The sequence below is a fragment of the Equus quagga genome, chromosome 6 (genome assembly GCF_021613505.1).
Source record: "Equus quagga isolate Etosha38 chromosome 6, UCLA_HA_Equagga_1.0, whole genome shotgun sequence".
NCBI lineage: Eukaryota > Metazoa > Chordata > Mammalia > Perissodactyla > Equidae > Equus > Equus quagga.
Genome location: NC_060272.1, coordinates 74011986 through 74033696, shown reverse-complemented (window position 1 = coordinate 74033696; position 21711 = coordinate 74011986). Strand labels below are relative to the sequence as shown.

General features: G+C 44.9%; 1 protein-coding gene across 2 annotated transcripts in view; it reads right to left on the bottom strand.

Annotated features, from left to right (window-relative positions):
- The window catches only part of FLT1 (fms related receptor tyrosine kinase 1), a 171755-nt gene that overhangs the window by 11280 nt on the left and 138764 nt on the right, over positions 1-21711 (bottom strand). For both annotated transcript variants that reach the window (XM_046665096.1, XM_046665098.1), the window contains exons 18-25: positions 19911-20015; positions 16461-16574; positions 13771-13859; positions 10072-10228; positions 9544-9641; positions 8691-8813; positions 6970-7081; positions 5243-5342 (exon numbers count right to left, since the gene is read on the bottom strand). In XM_046665096.1, the coding sequence (XP_046521052.1) occupies positions 5243-5342; positions 6970-7081; positions 8691-8813; positions 9544-9641; positions 10072-10228; positions 13771-13859; positions 16461-16574; positions 19911-20015 (898 nt within the window). The remainder of the gene's footprint in view (positions 1-5242; positions 5343-6969; positions 7082-8690; positions 8814-9543; positions 9642-10071; positions 10229-13770; positions 13860-16460; positions 16575-19910; positions 20016-21711) is intronic.

The window sequence follows — 21711 nt, the reverse complement described above, 5'->3', positions numbered from 1 at the left end:
AGTTAGATATGATGTGTAGTACTCCCCCACTCACTGTCAAAGCAGGACAACGTCCTTAAAGGTAAAAAGTTAACACAGTACTTATTACATTCTCGGGCTGTAATGAAGGTTGGCGTGGGCTTCTTAATTAGCACGTGGTATTTCCAAGTCTTCACAGTTCCATTATTGAGCTTGGCAGCGGAGACTGGCGGAGAAGCCACTGTGCACACAACCCATGTCACTTCCACAAGGTGGAAGTCCACACAGAGTGTGAGCAGTTCCTTGGGCTGTGTGCCAGTTTCTTGCATGTGGCTGATTCTTTTCTCCCTCAGCATTTCACAGCTGCCATTACATACTGGCCTTCACCACTCAAGGCAAAAGTACAGGCTGAGCTTCTGGATATGAAAATGTTTGTCTTAATATTACAGAAAACAAATCTTGTCCTGGGATTTAAATGTCAATAGGGTTCCTCTGTGATTCTTCTCCTCTGACATTTTGGATGTCAAGGTAGTGGGCTCCTCTCTTGGTCACGTCTGCAGGGAGCGCAGGTCTGTTCCGCCCTTCTGACTGCAAAATGCTTGCCAGAGGTCTGTACACACGCTGCTTAAGGATTTATTCTATTTTGGTTCTTTGCTCTCCTCAAGAGATGTTTACCGTAAGTAATCTCTTCTATCATAAGATCATCTGGGCTAGAGAGGACGTTGATCAAGTTGAATCAAAATCTGAATGGGCTCGAATTTGGAACTGGTCCGAATGCGGTTGTAAGCACTATGGGGGCAGGGACCTCATCTCCATGTTCCTCACCTAGCCCAGGGCCTGGCATATAATCACTCAATAAATATTTGCTGAAGGAAGTCAGATTGGCCTCTGGGGAGAGAGAGCACTGCTCCTTCCATGAATTCTGCAGACACTACTTGTTGCTAGGGTGTTGCTAGGAAAAGCCTGAGAAACTCCAGTGCCCAACCGGCCTCTGCCACTTCTCAGATGTGCGCTTTCAGGCTGCACCAACAGCTCCAAGTGTCTATTAAGTATATCCCTATTTTGTTTCAAAGTATATGAGGTGGCAAAGACAGTAAAAATATAGGAAGGTTAAAAAAAAGAGAGAAGATTATGAGGAAGGTAAAATAAAGATAAGAAAAGAGGTGAAAGTTAATAAACAAAATTTATATCATGATTCTGAGTATTGATAGAGGCAATGCTCTAAGCTTCCAGGCAGCTGGTGAAAAGAAGGAATAACCAAGTGTATGATACACATAAGCCAAGAGTTAAGAACCAGTTACTCAGAAGAAGTGTGGCTATTCCTGGAACTGAAATCTGAAAGGAAGTTCTCCCAGACACCTCTCAATAACATCATCCCCATCCAGGCAACAGTGACTTTATGGGACTGTCTTGTGTATGGTCTTTCAATGTTGGCCAAAGCCTTAACAGCAAAAAAAAAAAAAATACCATACGGTAAAAACAATTCTGAAAGGTAAAATAGTGTGGTCCAGGTGTGTGTGACCCAGGGTTCTGATCTAACCCAAGGATAAAAATTCTAGGCACCCAGGGGAATGGTGGCACCATGGGGTCTTCAGACACACTCCATGGGCAGCGATCTTCAAAAGCAAGCTCTCTTAATAGCTGGGTAGTGGAATTGAAGTTCTACTTTCTGACAAGTACCCAGCAAGTAGATATCCTAAGTCTTTGATTAAGGGACAGGAGCTCATAAAGATCACATATCTGAACCACAAATTCTCCTACCTTTTCCAAACCTATGGGTCAAGACTCTTCTGAGAAGATGATTCTGGTTCCCTCTCACCCCTGTATTTCATCCACCGTACCTATTTTACCTAACTTGCAGGGGATGTGGGATTCTAAGAGCTGTGAGTGCCCTTTGGTGGGTGTGCTGTGTGGGCCAATGTCAGGTCCACTGCACTAGGGCTCAATTTACAGACACCGAGGAGCCTGGGAGTGAGGAAGGGAACTCTAACTCTCTAACTCTGGGCTGTTGTCCCCGCTCTCTGGGAGACACAGGATAGGGGCTGCAGTGCCCCAGGTCCCTAACTGTCTCTGACCAGCAGGACTCAAGGCACCCGCTCCATTCAGGCGGCCTGGGCCAGCCTGCTGGTGGCCAAAGACCTGAAGTGAGCATAAAACAGACAGTCTGCACAATCTGATTTGGGTCTCGTTTTAAGATAAGTTTACACATTTTACTAATTTATTGAGATAGGTGGAAAAATGTATACTACAGAGACAAAGTAGTCACTAGACAAAAGTCTGAGGTCTCTCACCCCAAAGTGCACTGGCTGTGGTGGAGGATGGACTGCTTCCCCCTTACCACAGTCAAGCCCAAGCGTCCACGGCTCCTTTATCTCTAGCAATAAACAGATTCTCGGAGGGTGCTGGAAGAACATTAAATATATACATAAATAATCTATAAAAGGTAGCCAACGCAAGAAAGGCTTGAGCCAGGCAAACTAAAGGAGCCCTGAGGGTAGGGAGTATTCAGTCAAGCAGAGGCCCCAGGCTTGTGTCAACCAGCATCATTTCACTGTGGAGCAAGCAACAGTTGGGGAGATGCAGGGACCGTGAGCAGGACTCACCCTGATTTCTCTCTGCTGAAACTAGCAAAGGGACCACCTACAACTACTTGCTGTTTTTAATTTTTGATTCTTGGTTTCTGATTTCTAGTTTCCACTCCTCTTGACTAAAATTCAATGCAACTCACTTCAGCAAACACCAAAGGCAAAGAAAAAATCAAAACATTCATTCCTTATTCCCTTATTGAAAGACATCTGATTAAACAGGCTCTGGGTGAGGAACCAACGACTCAACATTGAACAGTTTTATGTCACTAAGTAAATAGGTTTAATAAAGTAGAGACACCAGTTGCACCCAACCCAGCAACCCTTCCTGAAACAAGCGGCAGGTGAGAGCCCGTGGAAGAGCTTCCTTTCTAAGCATCACCCATCCTCGTAAGTGCACCCGACATGAGGCCCAGTTCAGGTCAGAGAATCCCAGTTCCAAGAGCTGTGCTTCCTCCTCACCCAGGCCTCCCCACTGTTGGGGCAGACACGGAGGAAATTACTCTATCAACTTTCAGATGCTTGAGAATGGCTGAAGGTTTGAATTCTGGCCTTCTGAACAAACATTTCACAAAGGTGCTTCTTATGTCTCATAATTTCTAAAATAATTCCTCCCCAGAAGCGAGGAACCCTCCTTTTCTCTACAGGCTGTGTGGGGTACAAGTGCTCCCTGGGAGAGGTTATGTAAAGACTTGAAGGTCTGATAAAGCCCAAGAGAGTTTTTAGTCCAAAGTGATATGATTTTGTACCTCTAGAGTTATTTTGGACCAGAATCTGGATAAGAATTGGAAACATACGCTGCAGGTATGTGGGGTGGTGTTGTGGACTCTGGACTCAGACTGGGTTTGCTTAACATATTGGGAATGTGCCAAGTCACTTCGATGTTCTGTGCCTTGGTTTTCTCATCTGTAAAATGGAGATGATAATAGTACCTTCTTTATAGGGTTGTTATGAGCACTAGGTAAATTAATGCATGTTAAAAGTGCTTAAAACTGGCACTTAATAAGCACTAAACTATTCAGTTAATAAATATTACTAAATGCTGTTATTTAATAACAACTACAATTATTACTGTAATTGAGAACTTACTCTTGTGATTTTCAGGTTATACGAAAAGTGGAAGAGTATATTTAATTCAAAGCATGAGTGAGTATATTAGAGAGATACTTACTCTGCGGATTGTGGGGTCTATTCTCAATTTAACAGCCCTGAGATCTAGGGTGATGAGTACAAAGGACCAGCTCCTAAATCTGTCTCCACTGCTACTTAGCTGACGGAAGACAAGTCACTGTACTTCTCAGAGGCTTAGTTTTATTACTAATTCAGAAATTCAGAAAATAATACCTGCTTGCCTGCTCCTCAAGGTTGCCGGGAACTTCAAATGAGACTGTGTGGGGGAAACACTTTGAAAACCGTAAAGTGCAAAGTATCTCATTTTAAACCCAATCTCCTGGTGTTTGCCCCTCTGGCCAAGCAATTAAAACCCCTCAATGCCTCAACACTCTCCAGCCCAAACGCAGTCCTGGGGACTAATCTAGCTCTGTCCCCAGCTCTCAGAAAGGGGCCTTGACTCAAACTCCCTGCACTTTGCTGATAAGGACACTGACAAGAACAGGTCCCCTCACCCACTCTGCCCTCAGCCTGCTCCCCAGCCCTGCCTTCACAGACCTGAGTCCCCTGTCCTTGTCCTCGTCCTAGGCCTGGATCTGACCTAGCCTTGTCTCCAGATGATGAAGGAAAGAGACAGCAACCTTGCACTTTGGCCAAGCCCACACTTCCTTTGTTCCCTCTGAGTCCTACCCAAAGGCCATCCTAGGGCTTCTGACAGGACCCCATTGTGTGAGTGGGATGGAGAGGGCCGCCTGCCAGTTCAGGAAAGGTGGTGCCGCCTCGGGGAGGCCTACATCCTTGTCAGCAGCTCAAAAAAACTGCAAATGTCATCACATTCCTGCTCAGGCCTCCAAGTGCAAAACATCCAGAAAGCCTCAGGAAAAAAGAGTCTCCAAGAGAGGCAAGCAAGCATTTGTACAATGGAGAAAGCCTTCACACAGAGACTGTCATCTTTCTAGAGTCACAGGACCACGCAGCAGGAAGCCAACTCAAGAAGAAGTTCCAGGCAGCTGCCGAGGTGATTCCTAAAATGAGTCTAAAGAAGGCCCATTGCCCACGTAGCCTTCTGTGGAGTATAACGACTACAGTCAGGAATTTCCCCCTTTCCTCTCCTATACCTCTCCCCCTGCATTCCAAACCAACCCCCTTATTGGTCTTTAGTGTGGATGGAGGACTAGTCAACAGTGGCTTCTAGCCCTCTGTCCCTGTGGCTGCTTAGCTCATTTGGCTGCCACCAAATGAGTGACGACCAGGTCTTGTATTCAGTTCCCGGGTAGTCTGTTAGGTTTGCCTGGATTCATACCTAGAAACTGAACTTCTAACTTCAGTTCCCAGATTGAGGCCTTGAGGTCAGTGGTCAAGAGAGGAAATAGTTAGGGATGGATCAAGGACAGTGTGCCCCACTTCTGGAAAATACTCCCAGCACATCTGGGGCCAACAGGGGCTAAGCAGGGGCATCCATGAAGAAAAGGAGGACTCTTTGCATCTTCCAGGACTGGGATTCCAAAAATCAACAAAACATCCCCTTTCTGAGGTGTCCTGGTAGGAAGAGAGCTGTCAGATGGGGATGGAGGAAGCCAAGAGCTCACATTTCAGGAGTTGCGTATTCGGGAGCCCTCATCCTCATGCCTTCCTTCAGGCGACTGCAGAAGTCCTCATCCATTTGTACTCCTGGGTATGGAGACCCACCTGTACGAGGCAACGTGAGAAAACAAAGGGCACATTATAGCTTCGGGGTACAACAGACCATGATGGGGCAATTCAGTGTTTGTTTCCTCCTGTTAAACTGACATTTTTGTAATAAATTTCCACTGATTGGAATCAATCTCACTGTACAGCACAACCCACAGAGAAGCTCAGCAAATCTTGCTAGTGACACATGCTTGGTCCCCTGATGCTGGGTGGCTGAGCCCACGGGTCATCCCTAGGGCTAGTCTGTTTGGTCAGGAGAAAGAGTGTCACCTGAAGAGTCACTTCCCTCTCCCCACAAGGAACTCTAAAGAAATCCCGTCATTTAGAGACTCATTCCTTGGGTTAATGAACTTCTTTTTAAAAAGCTGGTAGACTTGGAATAGTTTACTTGTGGATCTTCACATCTCAGCAAGGATGATTTTAATTCACTACTTTCTTGCAAACTTCTCATGGCACAGAGGACCAGTTGCTATGATGGGCCTGAGGGAAAAGGGGGACCTTGAGCTCCAGAACTAGGCTGAATGGTGTCGGTAGGGTTGCCCGTAGGTAGAAGTCTGTGGACTAGAGGGTGCCAGAGGGGCCTAGACTTTGCCTTTTGCCAGTTTTACTGTCCAGGATATCAACGTAACCTTTCATTTTAGGAGGATTCTTGGCTGGGGGGTAGGGGTAAGCAAGGTCTCCAAATCTGCTCTTTTCCAGACCTCAAACCTAGTCTATCTTAGTATTTGTTTGTCTGAACTTTCTAATGATTACTGCTGGTAGGAAGCAGCTGGGAGGCGTGCAGTGCTGGCAGTGTGTCACTGTGAGGCCACTGTGGCCGCCAAGCTGCTTTCAAAGACTGGAAGCAACAGGTGCCTGTCATCGAAAGCAGGGGAATGATTTTCACACATTACAGGAAACCAGGGATGTTACTGGGTGACTTTTATTTGCTCTGAAAGTCAAATTTTTGGCAAAGTTCAAAAGACTCTTGGCTAGACCCCACAATTGGGAGGCCTCAGAGCATCAATATGCGTCTGCAAGCAGATGTGGGCTCTGTGCACATCTGTGTGCTTGGGGCATTGAACAAGGTTTCTAGCCACCCACAGTGGATGTTATTGGAAGCAGAATAAATATAACCAGTGTTCCTATTGTTCATCTGGCTTAAACTAGTGTCCATGACGAGCTGTGCTCAGATCAGAGGCAACAGAAAGGCTTCCTATTTCTAACACTGGTTGAGCTGTGCTGGTTGGGGCCTTTCCTAAGAAATTCCAAGGGGGTGGGCTGATGCAGGGAGGGAAGAGGGATGAACATTAAGAATTGGGGTGTGTGAGGAATTAGATGAAGGGAGCAAAGGACAGAGAAAGGAGCAGCCAGATTGGCTGAAGATAAGCCTGACTTCTGATTTTATACTAGTCTGACCTTGTTCATGTTCATATAAACCGTCTGTAAGAATGTACTGTAAAGGTCAGGGCACACATACATGCCCTATTTCTCATCTGAGATTCTTCATGGACCCATGCCTCTTTAAGGATTTTTAATTCTTTTAGGTGCTGATTTAAAGGTTGTATCTATCTAAAGGACACTCAGCAGAGGATGCAGACATTTGGTTCTGGGCTATTTGATGTCTTCCTTCCCCCAAATTTACCTAAGGAGAAGATTTCCCATAGCAGAACTCCATAAGACCACACATCACTCTTGGTGCTGTAGATTTTGTCAAAGATAGATTCAGGAGCCATCCATTTCAGAGGAAGTCGAGTCTAGAAAAGGGCAAGGGGGCCTTGAGCAGAAGGACATGAAAACAAAGCACATTCAACCCAAGTGTCCATGAGGTCACCTCCTAGATACCACTTGGCCCATAAATCATTTCCTAGAGCAGCCACAGTTTTGTAACATGGAGAAAACTCTCATGGCATGCAGTGTTACACTAAAAGAGAGCTGTGTGCTATACCAATTCCTATGAAGGCAATAAATATTTAGTAAGCCCCTCATATGTGTCCAGCAAGTCCTAACTCTATGACCCTGTAAGAAATCCTCCCCAAAAAAGCTTGCACTCCACAGGGACCTGGAAGAGTGATCTGAATTAGAAGGCATCCTGAAAATCGATGATTTCCAGGAATTTTTCTTAAGAAGGAGGATTTTGAAAGTTATCCTTATACAAAAAGACAGGATTTTAAAAGTCATTGAATTATGGGGAGTGGGCAAAAGCAGTGAAAAGAAGGAAAGCGATAAGACAGTATTTAGGAGACCAAATGGCTGGCTTTCAAGCATGCAGACAAAATGTCCTTTTCTTCTAGATAGCAGGAGTCCCAGTGAGTTAGGCCTTGCCACTTTAGATGGACGGGAATTGACAGGAAGTATGGGATAACGGAGAGACAAAGAGAAAAATAGGAGTGGGAGGGGCAGGGAGAGGCTGAAAGAGAGACATAGATGGACAGAAAAGGACAGACTGACATAGGTAGATGCCATCTTTACAAATCAGGGCTCCTGAGGAAAGTTTGTTGTTGTTTTTTTTTTTCCTGTTAAAAAAAGGGACTATGGAACAGTAGTTCTCATAGTACAGTGCTGGGACCAGCTATGTCAGCAGCACCTAGAAACTTGCTAGAAAGGCAAATTCCCAGGCCCCACCCACCAGTTGCTGAATCAAAATCTCTGGGGGTGGGGCCCAGCGACCTGTAGTTTAATAAACCCTCCAGGTGATCTGTACGCTCACTAAAGTTTGAGAACCACTACTGCAGAGTATTGGTCAGGGCTCAAACAGAGGCTTAAGCCCTCAGGGTATGGGCCGGAAAAGAGAGGACATGGGAGGTCACCCACAAAAATGAAAACACCATGTCCAAAAACAAGCAGAGAAGAGAAGCCAGTGTGAGCCGGCAGGGAGACGCTAGGCATGGAAGGCAGACATGGGAGGTAAACAATTTTCTCTCTAGTGAGATAATACTAATACCCTCCCCCACCCTTTCCTGAGATACATACACCTGCTGAATCAATTATTTGAGGGAAAGAGTCCAGGCTGTTCTTTCCAGTGGTACAGGGAACTCCCACAGGAGTCAAAGGGAGGTGATGATTTGGTTTCACCAGGGCTCCACTAAACAATTCTCAGGTTAACAATCTCAGGCAGCACTGCCCAAATGACAAGTACCAAGCCAGGAACCAGGGAAGAACAGAATCAGGAGACAGTGGCTTTTCTGAGCCTCACGCAAGGGCTCTCTGGAACACAGCCCATCTAGACTGCTTGTCTTCACAGAAAGCACACAATGGTTTTCAGGGACCACTGCTGAAAAAGTGTAAATATTTAGCAAGGGCTTCGGTCTGTGATTTAAAAAGGATAGGGTATAAACGAGTCAAATAAACATCAGACTGACTTACATCTCCTTTTCTCACATAATCGGGGTTCTTATAAATATCCCGGGCAAGGCCAAAATCGCAAATCTTCACCACATTGTTCTCAGATAAAAGAATATTTCGCGCTGCCAGGTCCCGATGAATGCACTATAATAAAACAGTTGCATAATCAATGTGTTTCCTTAATGTAACCAACTAACTTCCTGTGCCTTCTCAGTGTCATTATTCTTCTTAATTCGAGGATCCACTTCACATGCTTCCTTTACATGAAGGAAGCGACTCCCAGTGCACATGGAGTCACCATGGCCATGAAGCACTTCTTTACAAATATAGGCCCCGTGAGGCCCAAAAGGCAAGAAATGCCCTGAACCTACTTTGCTACTCTTTTGCAGGACAGCATTCTGGTAAGTGAAACTGGCAACTGAGTTCCACCAGGGAGCAAAACTTCCCACAACCTTTTATCCTAAGCTGCTGAGATCAGATCATGGGCAAGCTGCAGTTTTGTGGGAGGGCTCCACATGTGCGTGTTAACAGAAGACCTCCTGTGAAGTCGTGTCTTCTGAGATTCTGACCAGTTCTGAAGATGTGCCAGAGGGCAGTGTGGAGAATGGTTGTCAGATTTGTCTGTTGGAAACCTGGTGAGGTTCCCCCTAGAATTAAGTTCTACCCACTGGTATCCAGGACTCATTCTTCTCAAAACTCCTCACTCATATGAGGACAAATTAAGGCATTTGTTGTGATGTTTACTCTACATTTAAGGACAGAAGTACAAATAAATACTAGAAAAAGTGGATTTATAGCAAAGGTGTGTGTTTGTTCATGTGAATGCCCACATGTCCAGGCTTGGCAAAGAGGAGCAGTCGAGAGCAAGGCTGACCTTTCTGGAAGACAGAAACTCCATGCCTCTGGCCACTTGAAAACTGTAAGAAATCAGATCCTCCATAGTGATGGGCTGCTTGCAGAAATCGTCAGAGTCTGGAAAGCATTAAAACCCTAACTGTTTGTAACGGTTCTTGCTATTCCACCAAATCCCAGTTTATTGGAACAATGTTAGCAAAACATAAAACAAACCAACAAGTAGATCAGAGTTCATTTTCAAGAGCATTTGAGATTCAACATGAATATCAGAGATTTTTCCAGGCCTCCAGCCCATTTCACCCAAGCACGGAGGGAGGCGGATGATCCGTTAAGACAAAAAGGCCTGAAGGGAGACAACTGTACGGTTCCCTGTCAAAATTAGTAACTCTGTAAATAATCTTAATTCAAATCTTATCTCCTCAGGACATTACCCTTCGAGTCTCCCACGGATGTTTATTAGGGTGATAAATAAGAAAAAAATTTCAGAGATGCACAGTATGTTGTAAAAATATCTCAGACTGTAGGACAGGAAGGAATTAATACCTACCCTCCTCTTCCTCAACATCACTCAGACTTTTATCTTCCTGAAACCCGGAGCTTGCAAAGCTCTCACTGCTGGTGACACTATCTAGTCTTTGTTTCTTGCCTTGTTCCAGGTCTGGCTCCATGTTTTCTTTCTTCAGCTCCATGTGTAATGCTGCATCCTTTGAACAGACCAAGAAGAACACAGATGAAAGGGAGCTCCACAACAGCAAGGGGGAAACTAGTCTTTCAGGCGTCAATTGCCTGAGCTGGGAGAATGTCATTCCATAAAATGCACAGTAAGTTTAGTAGCAAGGGCCCCACGGCAGCCAGGCGCCTGGCTACTCCTGGGGTTAAGTCTATTCTGCTCTTGACTGGGCTTCTAGACAGCATCTTAGGTAGGATAAAGGAACATTAATAGCAGCTGGTATTTACTGAGAGCATACTCTATATGAGCCAGTATATTAAGAATCTTAGGTACATTTTCTCAATTAATCTTTCCAACAGTTTTATGAAGTAGTTGTTGCTTATACATGAAGAAATAGGTTTGGAGAAGTGAAGAAATCAGTCACATGCAGCTGCTAAATGGCAAAGCTTGAACCCAGGTTTGGCCAACTTCAGTCTGTGCCCTTAACCACTTTTCCATGCTACACACCATCTTGTGAAAGAGGATATGAATGATAGAACTGGATCCCCAGTGACCTTGAGGCTTCACTTGTAATCCCTATGATGAATAATAAGAGAAGGCTGTAGTTATCAATTTCTCTGGTTTCCTTGGGGAAAGAGGGAACATGAACATTTCTTTTTCTCCCCTCCAAAACAAAGATACAGTTTGATCCTAAGAAGGGTAGAAAAGGCCTTTCATCCTGGATTGGACATCCAAGCCTGGATTTGTAATATGGCTCTTCCATTGACCATTGATCTTGGACAAATCGCCTTACTTTTCTGGGTTTCATTTTCCTCATCTAAAAAGCTTTATCATCCTACTATGCTTTGACTCATAGGTAAGGAGTTGTTGGTTCTGGCCGTTTGTGTGGAACCAGAAAAGATTTTTATCGCCTTTAGTAATTCATCTAATAACTGTGACAGTAGAAACTTAGTACTGCCAGTGGCTTCATGACTGGACTGTGTACCGAGGGTTGACTCTGCTAGATGGCAATACTGAAACAGGGGCTGAAAGGGACTGGTGTTCAGTGGTGTCCTTTGATCCACCTGCATAGTATGGCAGTGCTAGGATTCACCAGGCTCCCCATCCTTTCTTGGCTTTTCGTAGAAATGTCACAAAGTAGGAGTGATCCCTCCACTAGGGGGCACAGTGGGAGCAAGCAGAGGACAGAGGAGGGAGTTTCAGGAGGGTCAGCCCAGCAAACTCTGAAAGTGTGGAGGGTACCAGGGTCCTGCCCCCTGAAAAGAGACCTTCCTGTGCTGCAGGAGGGGAGGCAGGCCTCAGAGTGAACACCCACTGCCACCCCAGGTGAGCTACCTGAGAGCAGGTAAAGAACATAACTGTTTGTTATCATGTCTCCCTGCAGCAGTTGGATTTGATTCTGCTCATTTGGGAAGTGGCATTTTATTTTTCACGAGACCCTTCCCAGGACAGAAGGCAGCAGGGAGAGAATGCTGGCAAGGGGGTGGGGGAGAAAAGTGCTCGACAGGCCCACTCATGGCTCAGCTGGGTGAAAATGCTCCCTGGGCAGCTTTCTTCCTGACCCTCCCAGAAGTCACAGCCTGGGGCACATCTCCAAGGACCATAACTCGAGCTCCCTCACCCTTCCTGACTCCCAATCAATGGTATATTTAGCTTTGCTTATTGGTAATTACCTCTGTTAAATAAAGGTTCATTTACTGAACTTTTGGGGCTCTGGCAGAATCCAGTGAATTTATTACAAGTAATATTTAAAGATCCTGGTGAATTTATTTGGAAAATGAAATATCCCATTTCTATTTAGCCTTTTTGGCTCTTCCTTCATCTTCTCTTTATATTCCTTTAGGTTCCAAATACGAAATACAGCCATGTGTTTTCCACGAAAACACTAAGCTCCACCAACAGGGAGGCAAATCATTAAATATAGCCAGAGAAGGAAGCAAACTCTTCAAAACAAAGGACGCACAAACCCAAACGTTCCATCCTGCCCAGATCCCTGGGGTATTCTGCTGGCTTACTTCTTCCTGAAGCCAGTCCAGGATTTCAGGACTGAAGGGAATTTGCACTGCTCTCAGCCCAAGGCACCACTTTCCACTTTTTCTTATGTTTCCCCCGCTCCTTATCCAGTGTGGTGCATGTAAAAAGCACTGGAAAGGGAGTCAAGAGAGCTGGGTTCTTTCTCCCCCTAACATCACCTCTTGGTAGGTGTGTATCCTCAAGCCAATCACTTGACTTTTCTGGGCACATCTATAATGTGAGAGTATAAACTAGCTGATCACAAAGATCCCTTTCAGCTTCAAGATTCTAATTATTAGAGGACATGGTTTAAAACTGGGGGAAATATGTTCTTGCATGTATGTTGGCAGTCTGGAAGAAGACATGTCTCTGGTTGGATCAAAGTTTGAGAGATGAGAGAATGGGCCAGCTGTCCAGTGGTTCTTAATTGTGTGCCACACAAAGAAGCTTGCCCACATGACAGAGATGGGCATCATTCTTGGATGTCAGACACTTTGCCACCACATAGATCATACAGATTAGTGTCACTAGGTTAGACTCAACTGATTTTTCTATCTCGATGGGTCAATAATGATGATGATGATAGTTAACATTTATTGAGAGCTTAACTGCATTTCATTCTCTCAACAATCCCATGAGTTGAGTTCTATTATTACTGCCATTTAATAAATGAGGGAACTGAAACTTAGAGAGACTGAGTAACTTGCCCAAGGTCCCAAATTCCATGAGTGGTAGAAAGAGAATTTAAACCCAGAAGTCTGACTCTGGAGTCTGAGTGCTTAACCACCACACTATGTGGATGTACCAACATTGCAGATTATTGGTTAATAATGTTGAATCATTGTCCCCTAAGCTCCTCTAGCCCAGTAAAGGACACAACCTTGGTGGGATAGGTCACACTGGCAAAGTTTTACTAAACTCTTTCTCCGCTACTCAATAATCTCTTTTAAGCTTCATTTGCTTTCAGGTCTTGGAGCCCCATGTTCCTTTTATTACACAGCTTTATTTTAGTGGGTAAGGCTGGTTCAGTGTGTGTAGGGTTGACGTGGATCGCGAGGGTGTGATGAAGTGGGTGAAAGAGCAGGAGGAAGGGAAGAAAATTATTCCTCTGGCCCCATCACTGGTTTATTGTTGACTGTAAAGTCACTCAGTTGGTTGAGTCCTTAACTTCTGTAATCTAATAAATGGAGACAATTATACTTGCTATCATTTTCTTTTAAGAAATGAGTACATGACCTGTGCATGTCTGTGTATATATGGAAAGAGAGAGAGAAATAAAATTATCAAAATTATTTGATAGGTATTTAGGCTAGTAAATTTTAACCCCTAATTATCACTGTATACACTGGAACCAAATGTTCTCTGTGCTATCTCCCCAAACAATGTGATATATCAGCGTGGATGGAAAAAATTAAAAAGGAGGAAAAAGCAGCTGAGATTGAGTTTTAAGCTTATTCTTTAATGGAAAAATCTAGGTTTCTCTTGCTTTATGCTGCTATAGCCTAAATGGAAACTCTTTGCTGTCTTTAAAAACCTCCAAACCCCAAACCTTAAGTTCCTTACCTTGTTGAGAAAGAATGAGTCTCGTTTGCTCTTGAGGTAGTTGGATAGATTTCCATATTTGCAATATTCAACAATCACCATCAGAGGCCCTGCAGCCAAAACAGCATATGCTCAGCCACACCAAGCCAGTCAACCATTAGCCAGCCTTCAGTCTGCCTGAGAAACCTCCAGCCAGCCTGTCTTTATATTAGCAGTGCCTAGGGATGACAGATTTCTTTTTCAAGTTAAGGCAAGAAGGGGTTTAAAAAATAGAAAAAGAATAGGAGACAATTAGGGGTGGGTAATTGGGGGAGAAGCAGAAGGAAGAAAAAGAGCAGAAGTTGAAAGAGAAAAAGAACCTCCAGGAAGTGGGGTGGGCAAAAGCCAGCCAAAAGCCTGTCACTGCCAGCCACCCTCTCCACCTGTTAGCCAGACCTAGGCTAGCAGAGGGGCCTCGGGACACTGTCACACCAATCCCAGGATTGTTTGTGGGTTTTTTTGAAGATTGGCCCTGCGCTAACATCTGTTGCCAATCTTCCTCTATTTTTTTCTCCCCAAAGCCCCAGTACATAGTTGTATATCCTAGTTGCAAGCCCTGGTTCTCCATGCAGGACACCGCCACAGCATGGCTTGCTGGGCAGTGTGTAGGTTGGTGCCCAGGATCTGAAGCAGGGAAACCTGGCCACTGAAGTGGAGCGGGTGAACTTAACCGCTACACTACCAGGCAGGCCTGAGTCCCAGGACTGTTAAGCAGCTCCTCCCTCCCCGTGCAAAGAACAGGCTGGTTTGGTCTGGGCTGTCTCTCCCCAGCAGCAGGCTGCCTGCGAGCGTCTGAACAGCTTGCCTTCGGGCTTGTAAGAAGGTCTAAGGCAGGGGTCAGCAAAGTTTTTTGTAAAGGACCAGACAGTAAATATTTCAGGCTTTGGAGGCCATACAACTACTCAATTGTGCATTTGTAGCATGACAGGAGGCACAGACAACACCACAACCAAATGAGTGGCTACGCACCAATAAAACTATGAACACAGAAATTTGAATTTCATGTAATTTTCACATGCCATGAAATATTCTACTTCTTTTGATTTTTTCCCCCCAACTATTTAAAACGTCAAACCATTTTAAGTTCACAGGCTGGCTGGCGGGGGTTGCCGACCCCTGGTCAACAAGAAGCATGAAGGCTGGGAAGGAAGGAAAACCAAGCTGCACTGTGGGTCCCATGGGGTGCTCTAAAGGCCTCTTCTGCTGCACTGAGTCCCCTCACCTGCCACATCGCCTGCCCAGCACTCCCACCACACGCCGGGGCGAGGCCAAGGCCTGCAGCGGAAGAACAACTTCCAGTTCCGGGTCAAAGTGGGCGTGAGCCCAGAGCCGCTTCCGCGGACTGCTGCACCAGGGCATCCTGGGAAGGAGCGCACTGGGGCTGCGCGGATTTGTCGTGCGGGGGACCCTAGTGCCCTGATTCCGCTACGAGGCGCGCAGAGGCCAAGCTCTTCTCGGTAGAATGGTTTTTCTCTGTCTAACAGGGCTTTCCTGGGTTTAAAAATGTGTATTGGACACCCTGACAGCACGTGCTCTTCCCTCAGGGTTACAGAACAGGAAGCTGCTTCCAGCCGTTGTGGGTCTCCCCACCAGCGCGGAGGACTGGGAGGATCTTGGGCGCCTGCCTGGGGTACACCAAGCCTCGCCCTCGGGGTGGGCTTCCAGCCTGAAGCCATGGACGGGCAGCTCGGAGGCGCGGACGGAGGTGGGGTTTGCGATTAGCCCTGGCCAGTTTTACGGGGCAAAGTTGAGGCAAACAGAATAAGGTTGCTGAGGCAGAGAATTTGGGAAAGAGCTTATCACTTATCAATACTCGGGGGTAATGGAGAAGCAGGCAGGCTGCGTCTGGATCCCCAGGCCCCCCCAGCCGGTAGCTTCTTTCTCCTCCCGCTGCCGCTCCCAACAGGAAGGTCTTCTGCGACCACCCTTCAGCTCTACTACCTTTGCTGAGCTCAGAAAACATTTATATGCACAGGCCCTTTGCACCTTTCTTTCTGGCTCAAGCAGTGGTCAGACATCTACACCCAAGCACTAACCTTGCCATAGGGAGGCTAGAGAAGTCTTCGAGAACATGTCAGAGCCCTAATCCATAGCATAGCCCTGTCCCTGACGTTTGCCCCAGTGGGTGAGGCTTGTATGAAGGGAAAGGGCCTGTGCATATAAATGTTTTCTGAGCTCACTAAAGGTCGTAGAGCTGAAGGGTGGTCGGGGAAGACCTACCTGCTGGGAGTGGCAGTGGGTGGAGAAAGAAACTACGGGCTGGGGAGGCCTGGGGACCTTGGTTGTTCCCCATATCTCCTCCTCCTGGCATCCCACCAGCAGTGATTCATTCCTTTAGGTGAATCTTCAAATAAGACTCAAGCTTCTTTTACCTTAGCTCTGTCACACTCCTTCTAAGTCATCCTGAGACAAAAACGCCCTTCACTTGACCTCATTGTGTGCAAGGAGATCTAAAAGGGAGCCCTTTTCAGAACCTTTAAGTTAACTGTCCAGGGAAGGTATTTCTAGAATGGAAGCACCCTTCCGTAAATGGACAAACTGTTTCGTCTGAGTCTATTGAGAGGGCATTTTCCAGGAGGTGAGGAGAAACGGGGGTGGGAGAAAGCTGTCTGTCAGAGAACTCCGCTCTTAGCATGTGAACTGGGAGATAGAGTGGCCCCACTTCCAATTACCTCCTTGCTTGGTGCAGGCTCCCAGCAGGTTGACTACGTTCAGGTGATGGCCAATGTGAGTCAAGATCTTGAGCTCAGTCATCAGAGCTTTGTATTCACTGGCCGTAGCCCCCTCTGTGTGAGAAGCAAGGAAGAGTCAGGGTGACAGGACAATGGCTCTCTTTCTGCTGGTGGCAGCATTCCTGCCCTCCATGTTTGTCAATGCTCAGCCAGTTGCTTCATTAACCTCCCAACGTTCTTCAGAAAGGGTGAGTCTTCACACTTTTTTATTACTCCCACCCTCCTGAGCCAACATCCTTTTGACTACAGTAAGCCCCAGAGCAGTGATGGGGTTAGTCACTGGACATTTCCTCTTGGTGGACCTAGTCCTGTTCAACAATGCGCTGACTCAGAGCTGGGCACCTCGTGAAAGCATCTTCCAAAGGCTTCCTTTCTTTCAGAACAAGGCGCAACAAGAACTTTTCAGCCAGGGGATGCACCCACACCTCACCTCTTTTTCTCACTTTCCTCTCTTTGAGGAGTTACAAAGAAGGAGCCCCAAGGGGCCTGTAAGAGCAGAGTGGCCACTTCTGTAAACATCTTTGCAATGTGTTATTTTCTCCCTATAACCTTTTCCTCCCTGGAGTCCTCAGGGTTATCTCAAGTTGTGAGGATCCATAAGCATCTCACTTCAACTTCATTCTCAGAGATAAACAAAATCAGTCTAAGAATTAGCAGAGTCTAAAGCCTGAATTAAACTTGTCCTGTTTGTTTGTCCTTACTGGTCAATTTCTAAGCATTTACAAATTTTAAATTATTTTTAGAAATAAAAAAAGTCATAGAATCTTGCTGTAAAATATTCCAACAATATAATATATAGAGAGTAAAAAGTGAAAGCCCCTCCCACCCACTTACCTTCCTAGAAGTAACCACTGTTGATCGTTTGGTGTTTCAGACCTTTTTCTTTGCATTTATGAATATATATACCCAATCAAAAGCCTTTTTTTGGTTTATATAAATGGGCACATGTATATGTACTTTTTAAAATGCGCTTCCCCTCCCTTTTTAATATGTCAGAGACTTTTTCCATCCTTTTTAGTTGATTAATGGCATTCCTGACATTGACTGTCTACACTTTTTTTGCCATTACAAATAATGCTGTAATAGACAGCCCGTGTGTAATCTTTGTACATATGTGCAAGTATTTCTGTAGGACAGTCCTGGAAGTGGTTAAAGTTGTACATTTAACATTGTGGTAGTTACTGACATGGTATTTCATAAGCACAAATTATTTTTTAATAACAACCAGATAAACTCTAGAAGCCTCCCAGTGGGGTTGGGATTGGCTCACAGTAGATGCTCAACAAATATCTGTTAGATAAATAAACAACATGATTACTCTTCTCATCTCAGACGTGGGCATAAGGCCCAAAAAGGTTAAAGGATTTGCTCAAGGGCACTTTGAAAGAGCTTCTGAGTCATGACCTTTGTTTGACATTCTGCCTTTTCAATTTCTCCTAGAAACAGATGGCCAACCGATTTAAAAAAGAAAGCTGAATGAAAATGGTTTTTTAGTGGATGATTTGGCAGTCTTTTTCAATCAAGGCTGATGGCTTAAAAAAAAAAAGATATCTCTTATTAAGATATCACACACACTATTTCTGTATTACACAGAATAGATTCTCTGGGCCTTTAAAAAATCTCAAATCAGAATTTCCCCGCTGAAGCTCATCAATCCCTCCAGGCGTTTATGCCTCTTTAGCACAGAGGAAAAACCAGGCTCTTTTGCTTAGATTGTTCCATTTATGTGCAGGGCCACAGGTGTTATCTGGGACCCAAAATGATGGACGGCAGACTTGCCTCTCCTAGAGGCAGTGTGTGGTAGTAAGGAGGGAAGTGGGACAAGCTGAGGAAGCAGATGCTTTCAGATTTAGTTTTGATTTATCTCAAGGTTGGATACTAGATTGCCTCCAGAACACAGGCCAGGATCATTTGGAGGCTTTTGGAGCAATTGGCCACTTCCAGAAGGCTGGGTCTTTTCAGCCTGTCTTCTGTGGCACTGGGGTGTGGGAGAAAGCACTGCACTCAGAGCTGGAAGACTTGCACTCAGACCTGTGCTTTTGCACAGGTGAGCTGTGTGGCCTTGCAGAGGCTGTTTAACCTTTTTGGGCCATGTTTCTTCGTCTGCAAACTGGGATAGTAATATCTACCTCACAAGGCTGTAGAGAGAAAAATAACAAAAATGGCAATTTCGTGTGGTTCAACCTAATATCCTAAAGTACCTAGTCTGGTGCTTTCTTACATAGATGACATGTTGATGCCTCTTCTCTTCACAGTCTGGGGTGGGGGGTGTGGGGTGGGGTGCTGGAATGCAGGTATTCTCACAAAATTGCCTGCCATCATCTGTTTAGTCCACCTTGAACAAAAGTCCCGACTTGTAGATGCAAAACTCCTTTTCTGGCTACTTTCAGAGTAGAACTGTCAGGTTCTTTGTATTTTGAGGTGGAAAATATCATTACATCAACTGTTGCAATGATGGTGTCAATACTGGAAGAAAATGAAGAGCTATAAAGCCTCTCTAAGCAAATGGCTCTTTCTCTTGGAGCCTTTGCTACGTACCTGCTTAGTTGGGGGCCTAGCTTCCTATGCCTTAAAATCCCCTGGCAGTATCTTGGAGACTTTGGAAAACTGAAAATTGCCCTTTGGGTTTTCAATCCTGTTTCTTTTTGGTTTTGGAATCTTAAAACACATTGAAGTAACATGAAAATTACATCACAAATGAGGACAAGAAGTACTTTCGTCACTTTAAAGGACCTATGAGTCTTTGAGATGTTTGGTTTACGCAGTTTTCACTTTCAGTCTGTCTTGCGGTGGTGGTCATAAACCACTGGGTGATTTGGCTCTACCTCCCACTGCTTCACAGAGTGGTGGTATCTTTCGACACTAGAAAGATAATTTGATTTTTTTTTTAATTTATAAAGAGGAAATGTTTTATGGTTTGGATTTGCCGGTATAAAATAGGTTAGAGTTCTGATTAACTCAATCGTTCTAGCTTCATAGTTTCGCTGTGTAGTTAGATAAAGCCCCTGCTAAGCCTTTGGGATTTATAATGTACAGCTAAGTTTCCACTGTAATGTCATGGTGGATGGTTCCAAAATTTTGTACCCATGGATACAGTGGGCTAAAGTCCCTGGTAGTCTAGAGTCTGAGATGTGATAGGAGAAAGATCTCTGAGGTGATAGAAATTGTTTTCCCGTGGACAATGCTGGATTGTTTCATTTACAAGGTTTATTCTGAGCTCTTGCCAGCCTTATCTATAAAACTCCTGAAGTAAAGGGGCTTCCAGCAGTAGAAGAAAGTTACGTGGCTAGAGCAGAAATAGCTTGTATGTGTTCCTAGGCCATATCCAACGTGTATCAATATTTAGGGAATGTGATGGGTCAGTTGAAAGCCAAACTACAGCATCCATACCTTTCAGCATTTTTACAGCCACGGTCCGGCATGTGGGTGATTTCTTAATGCCAAATGCAGATGCTTGAACCACTTTTCCAAAGGCCCCTCTTCCAAGTGATTTGCCTAAAATGAAAAGAACACATTGGTTTGTTTGCCAAGCCAACAGGGTGAGTTTGTCTTTTTCAGGAAGGAAGTGCCTTTTTTCCTATGTGTGTGTGTGAGGCATGTAGCTTTTAACGGAATCTCCAAAGAACTGACCCCAAAAGAGTCAAAGTAAGGGACACATTTCTGGAGTATCTTCCTTCCAACTCTTTACTGTGCTTCTGAGGTGCCCTCATCCTTTACAGCTAGGCTAAGTGCAGGTAGGTGGCCAGTTTCCTCTTCACGAAGTCCGCCTGCAGGGAGAGGCTACTAAATCCTCAGGGGTCTCTTCAACTGTTTATTGACATTAATACCAAGAAGATTTCCCTGTGTTTAACCTAAGCCCCTTTTCTTGCCACTTAAGTTCATTTCTTCTGATCTGTTTTCAGCAGAAAGGGAGAGAGAGAGAATGGTGGTTACTGCTATTAGTTATGATAGTGCTTCATAGCTAAAAAATAATCACTAAATCATTTCTCAGACTTCCTTGCCAAAGAAAATATTCCTAGTATTTCTAGTATGTCTTTACATGGTGATTACAAATCTTCATGGTTCAGCACATGAGCCTGTCAGCCACTGGTCTAATTTGTTTAGACCACAGAGAGGTGGTTGCCAAATGCAATAACAAAACGTGGTTTCTTTCATGGTACCCATTATGTTATGCTATAATGATTGTTAACATGCTTCTTTCCTCAGCCTCTGTGATATTGTGATTTAAAATAAGAAATACATATTTAGTCTTCATGCTGTTTCTGGCAGTAGAGCTCCTAAAACCTTTGGAAGTTCCTAAGTGATGAGAGCCATAAAGGTGTTTCTGTTGTTTTAATAAGGTGACTTTTAGACCCCCACCTAAGGATGGGGGCTGGTTGCCAGGAGAACCAACCACGTGATTAGAGGGTTGGGACTTTTAGTTCCACTCCTGACTTCTGAGGATGGGAGAGGGGTTAGAGGTTGAATCGGTTGCCAATGGCTAATGACTTAATCAGTCATGAATATGTAATGAAGCCTCAACAAAAACCGGTAAGGACAGGGTTAAGAGAGCTTCCGGGCTGGTGAACACGTGGAGATTTGGGGAGAATGGCACGCTCCTAGGGGCATTGGAAGCCCCATGCCCTTTCCCCATACTTTACCCTATGCATCTCTTCCATCTGGCTGTTCCTGAGTTACATCCTTTTATAATAAACTGGTGATCTAGTAGAGTGTTAATTTAACACAACACCTCCTCTCCCAACCAAATTCTCCTTCTCAGACTGTTCTGATAACATGCCTTCAGTTAGTTATCCAACCTACCTTCTTTCCTTCCTCATACTCCAGTCCCTTTCCCCAAAGGACAGGTTTTTTTTTCTAAGATTCTTGTAATGTTTGTAATGAAGCTTTCCTACCTCCTCATCATATTAGAACATTTATATTTTTATGCACAACTATCCAGTAACAAAGATGTCTTCACCCTGCCTCTGCTTAGGATCTTGCACTCCGGCCACTCTAGGCATCCCGTTAGGGCATGGGAAAAGTTCAGTTACTAATATAATTATAAGAGCCTCTTTGCATCTATCTCAGAGGGATGCACTCTGCATTGGGAGGGGAGCACTGGTGAAATTACATACTTTTCCTCAGGTCAAACAGACACCTGTGGTGACTGATAAAGACCATTCCTCCCAGAGCAGGCACCTTGTGCAGGGAT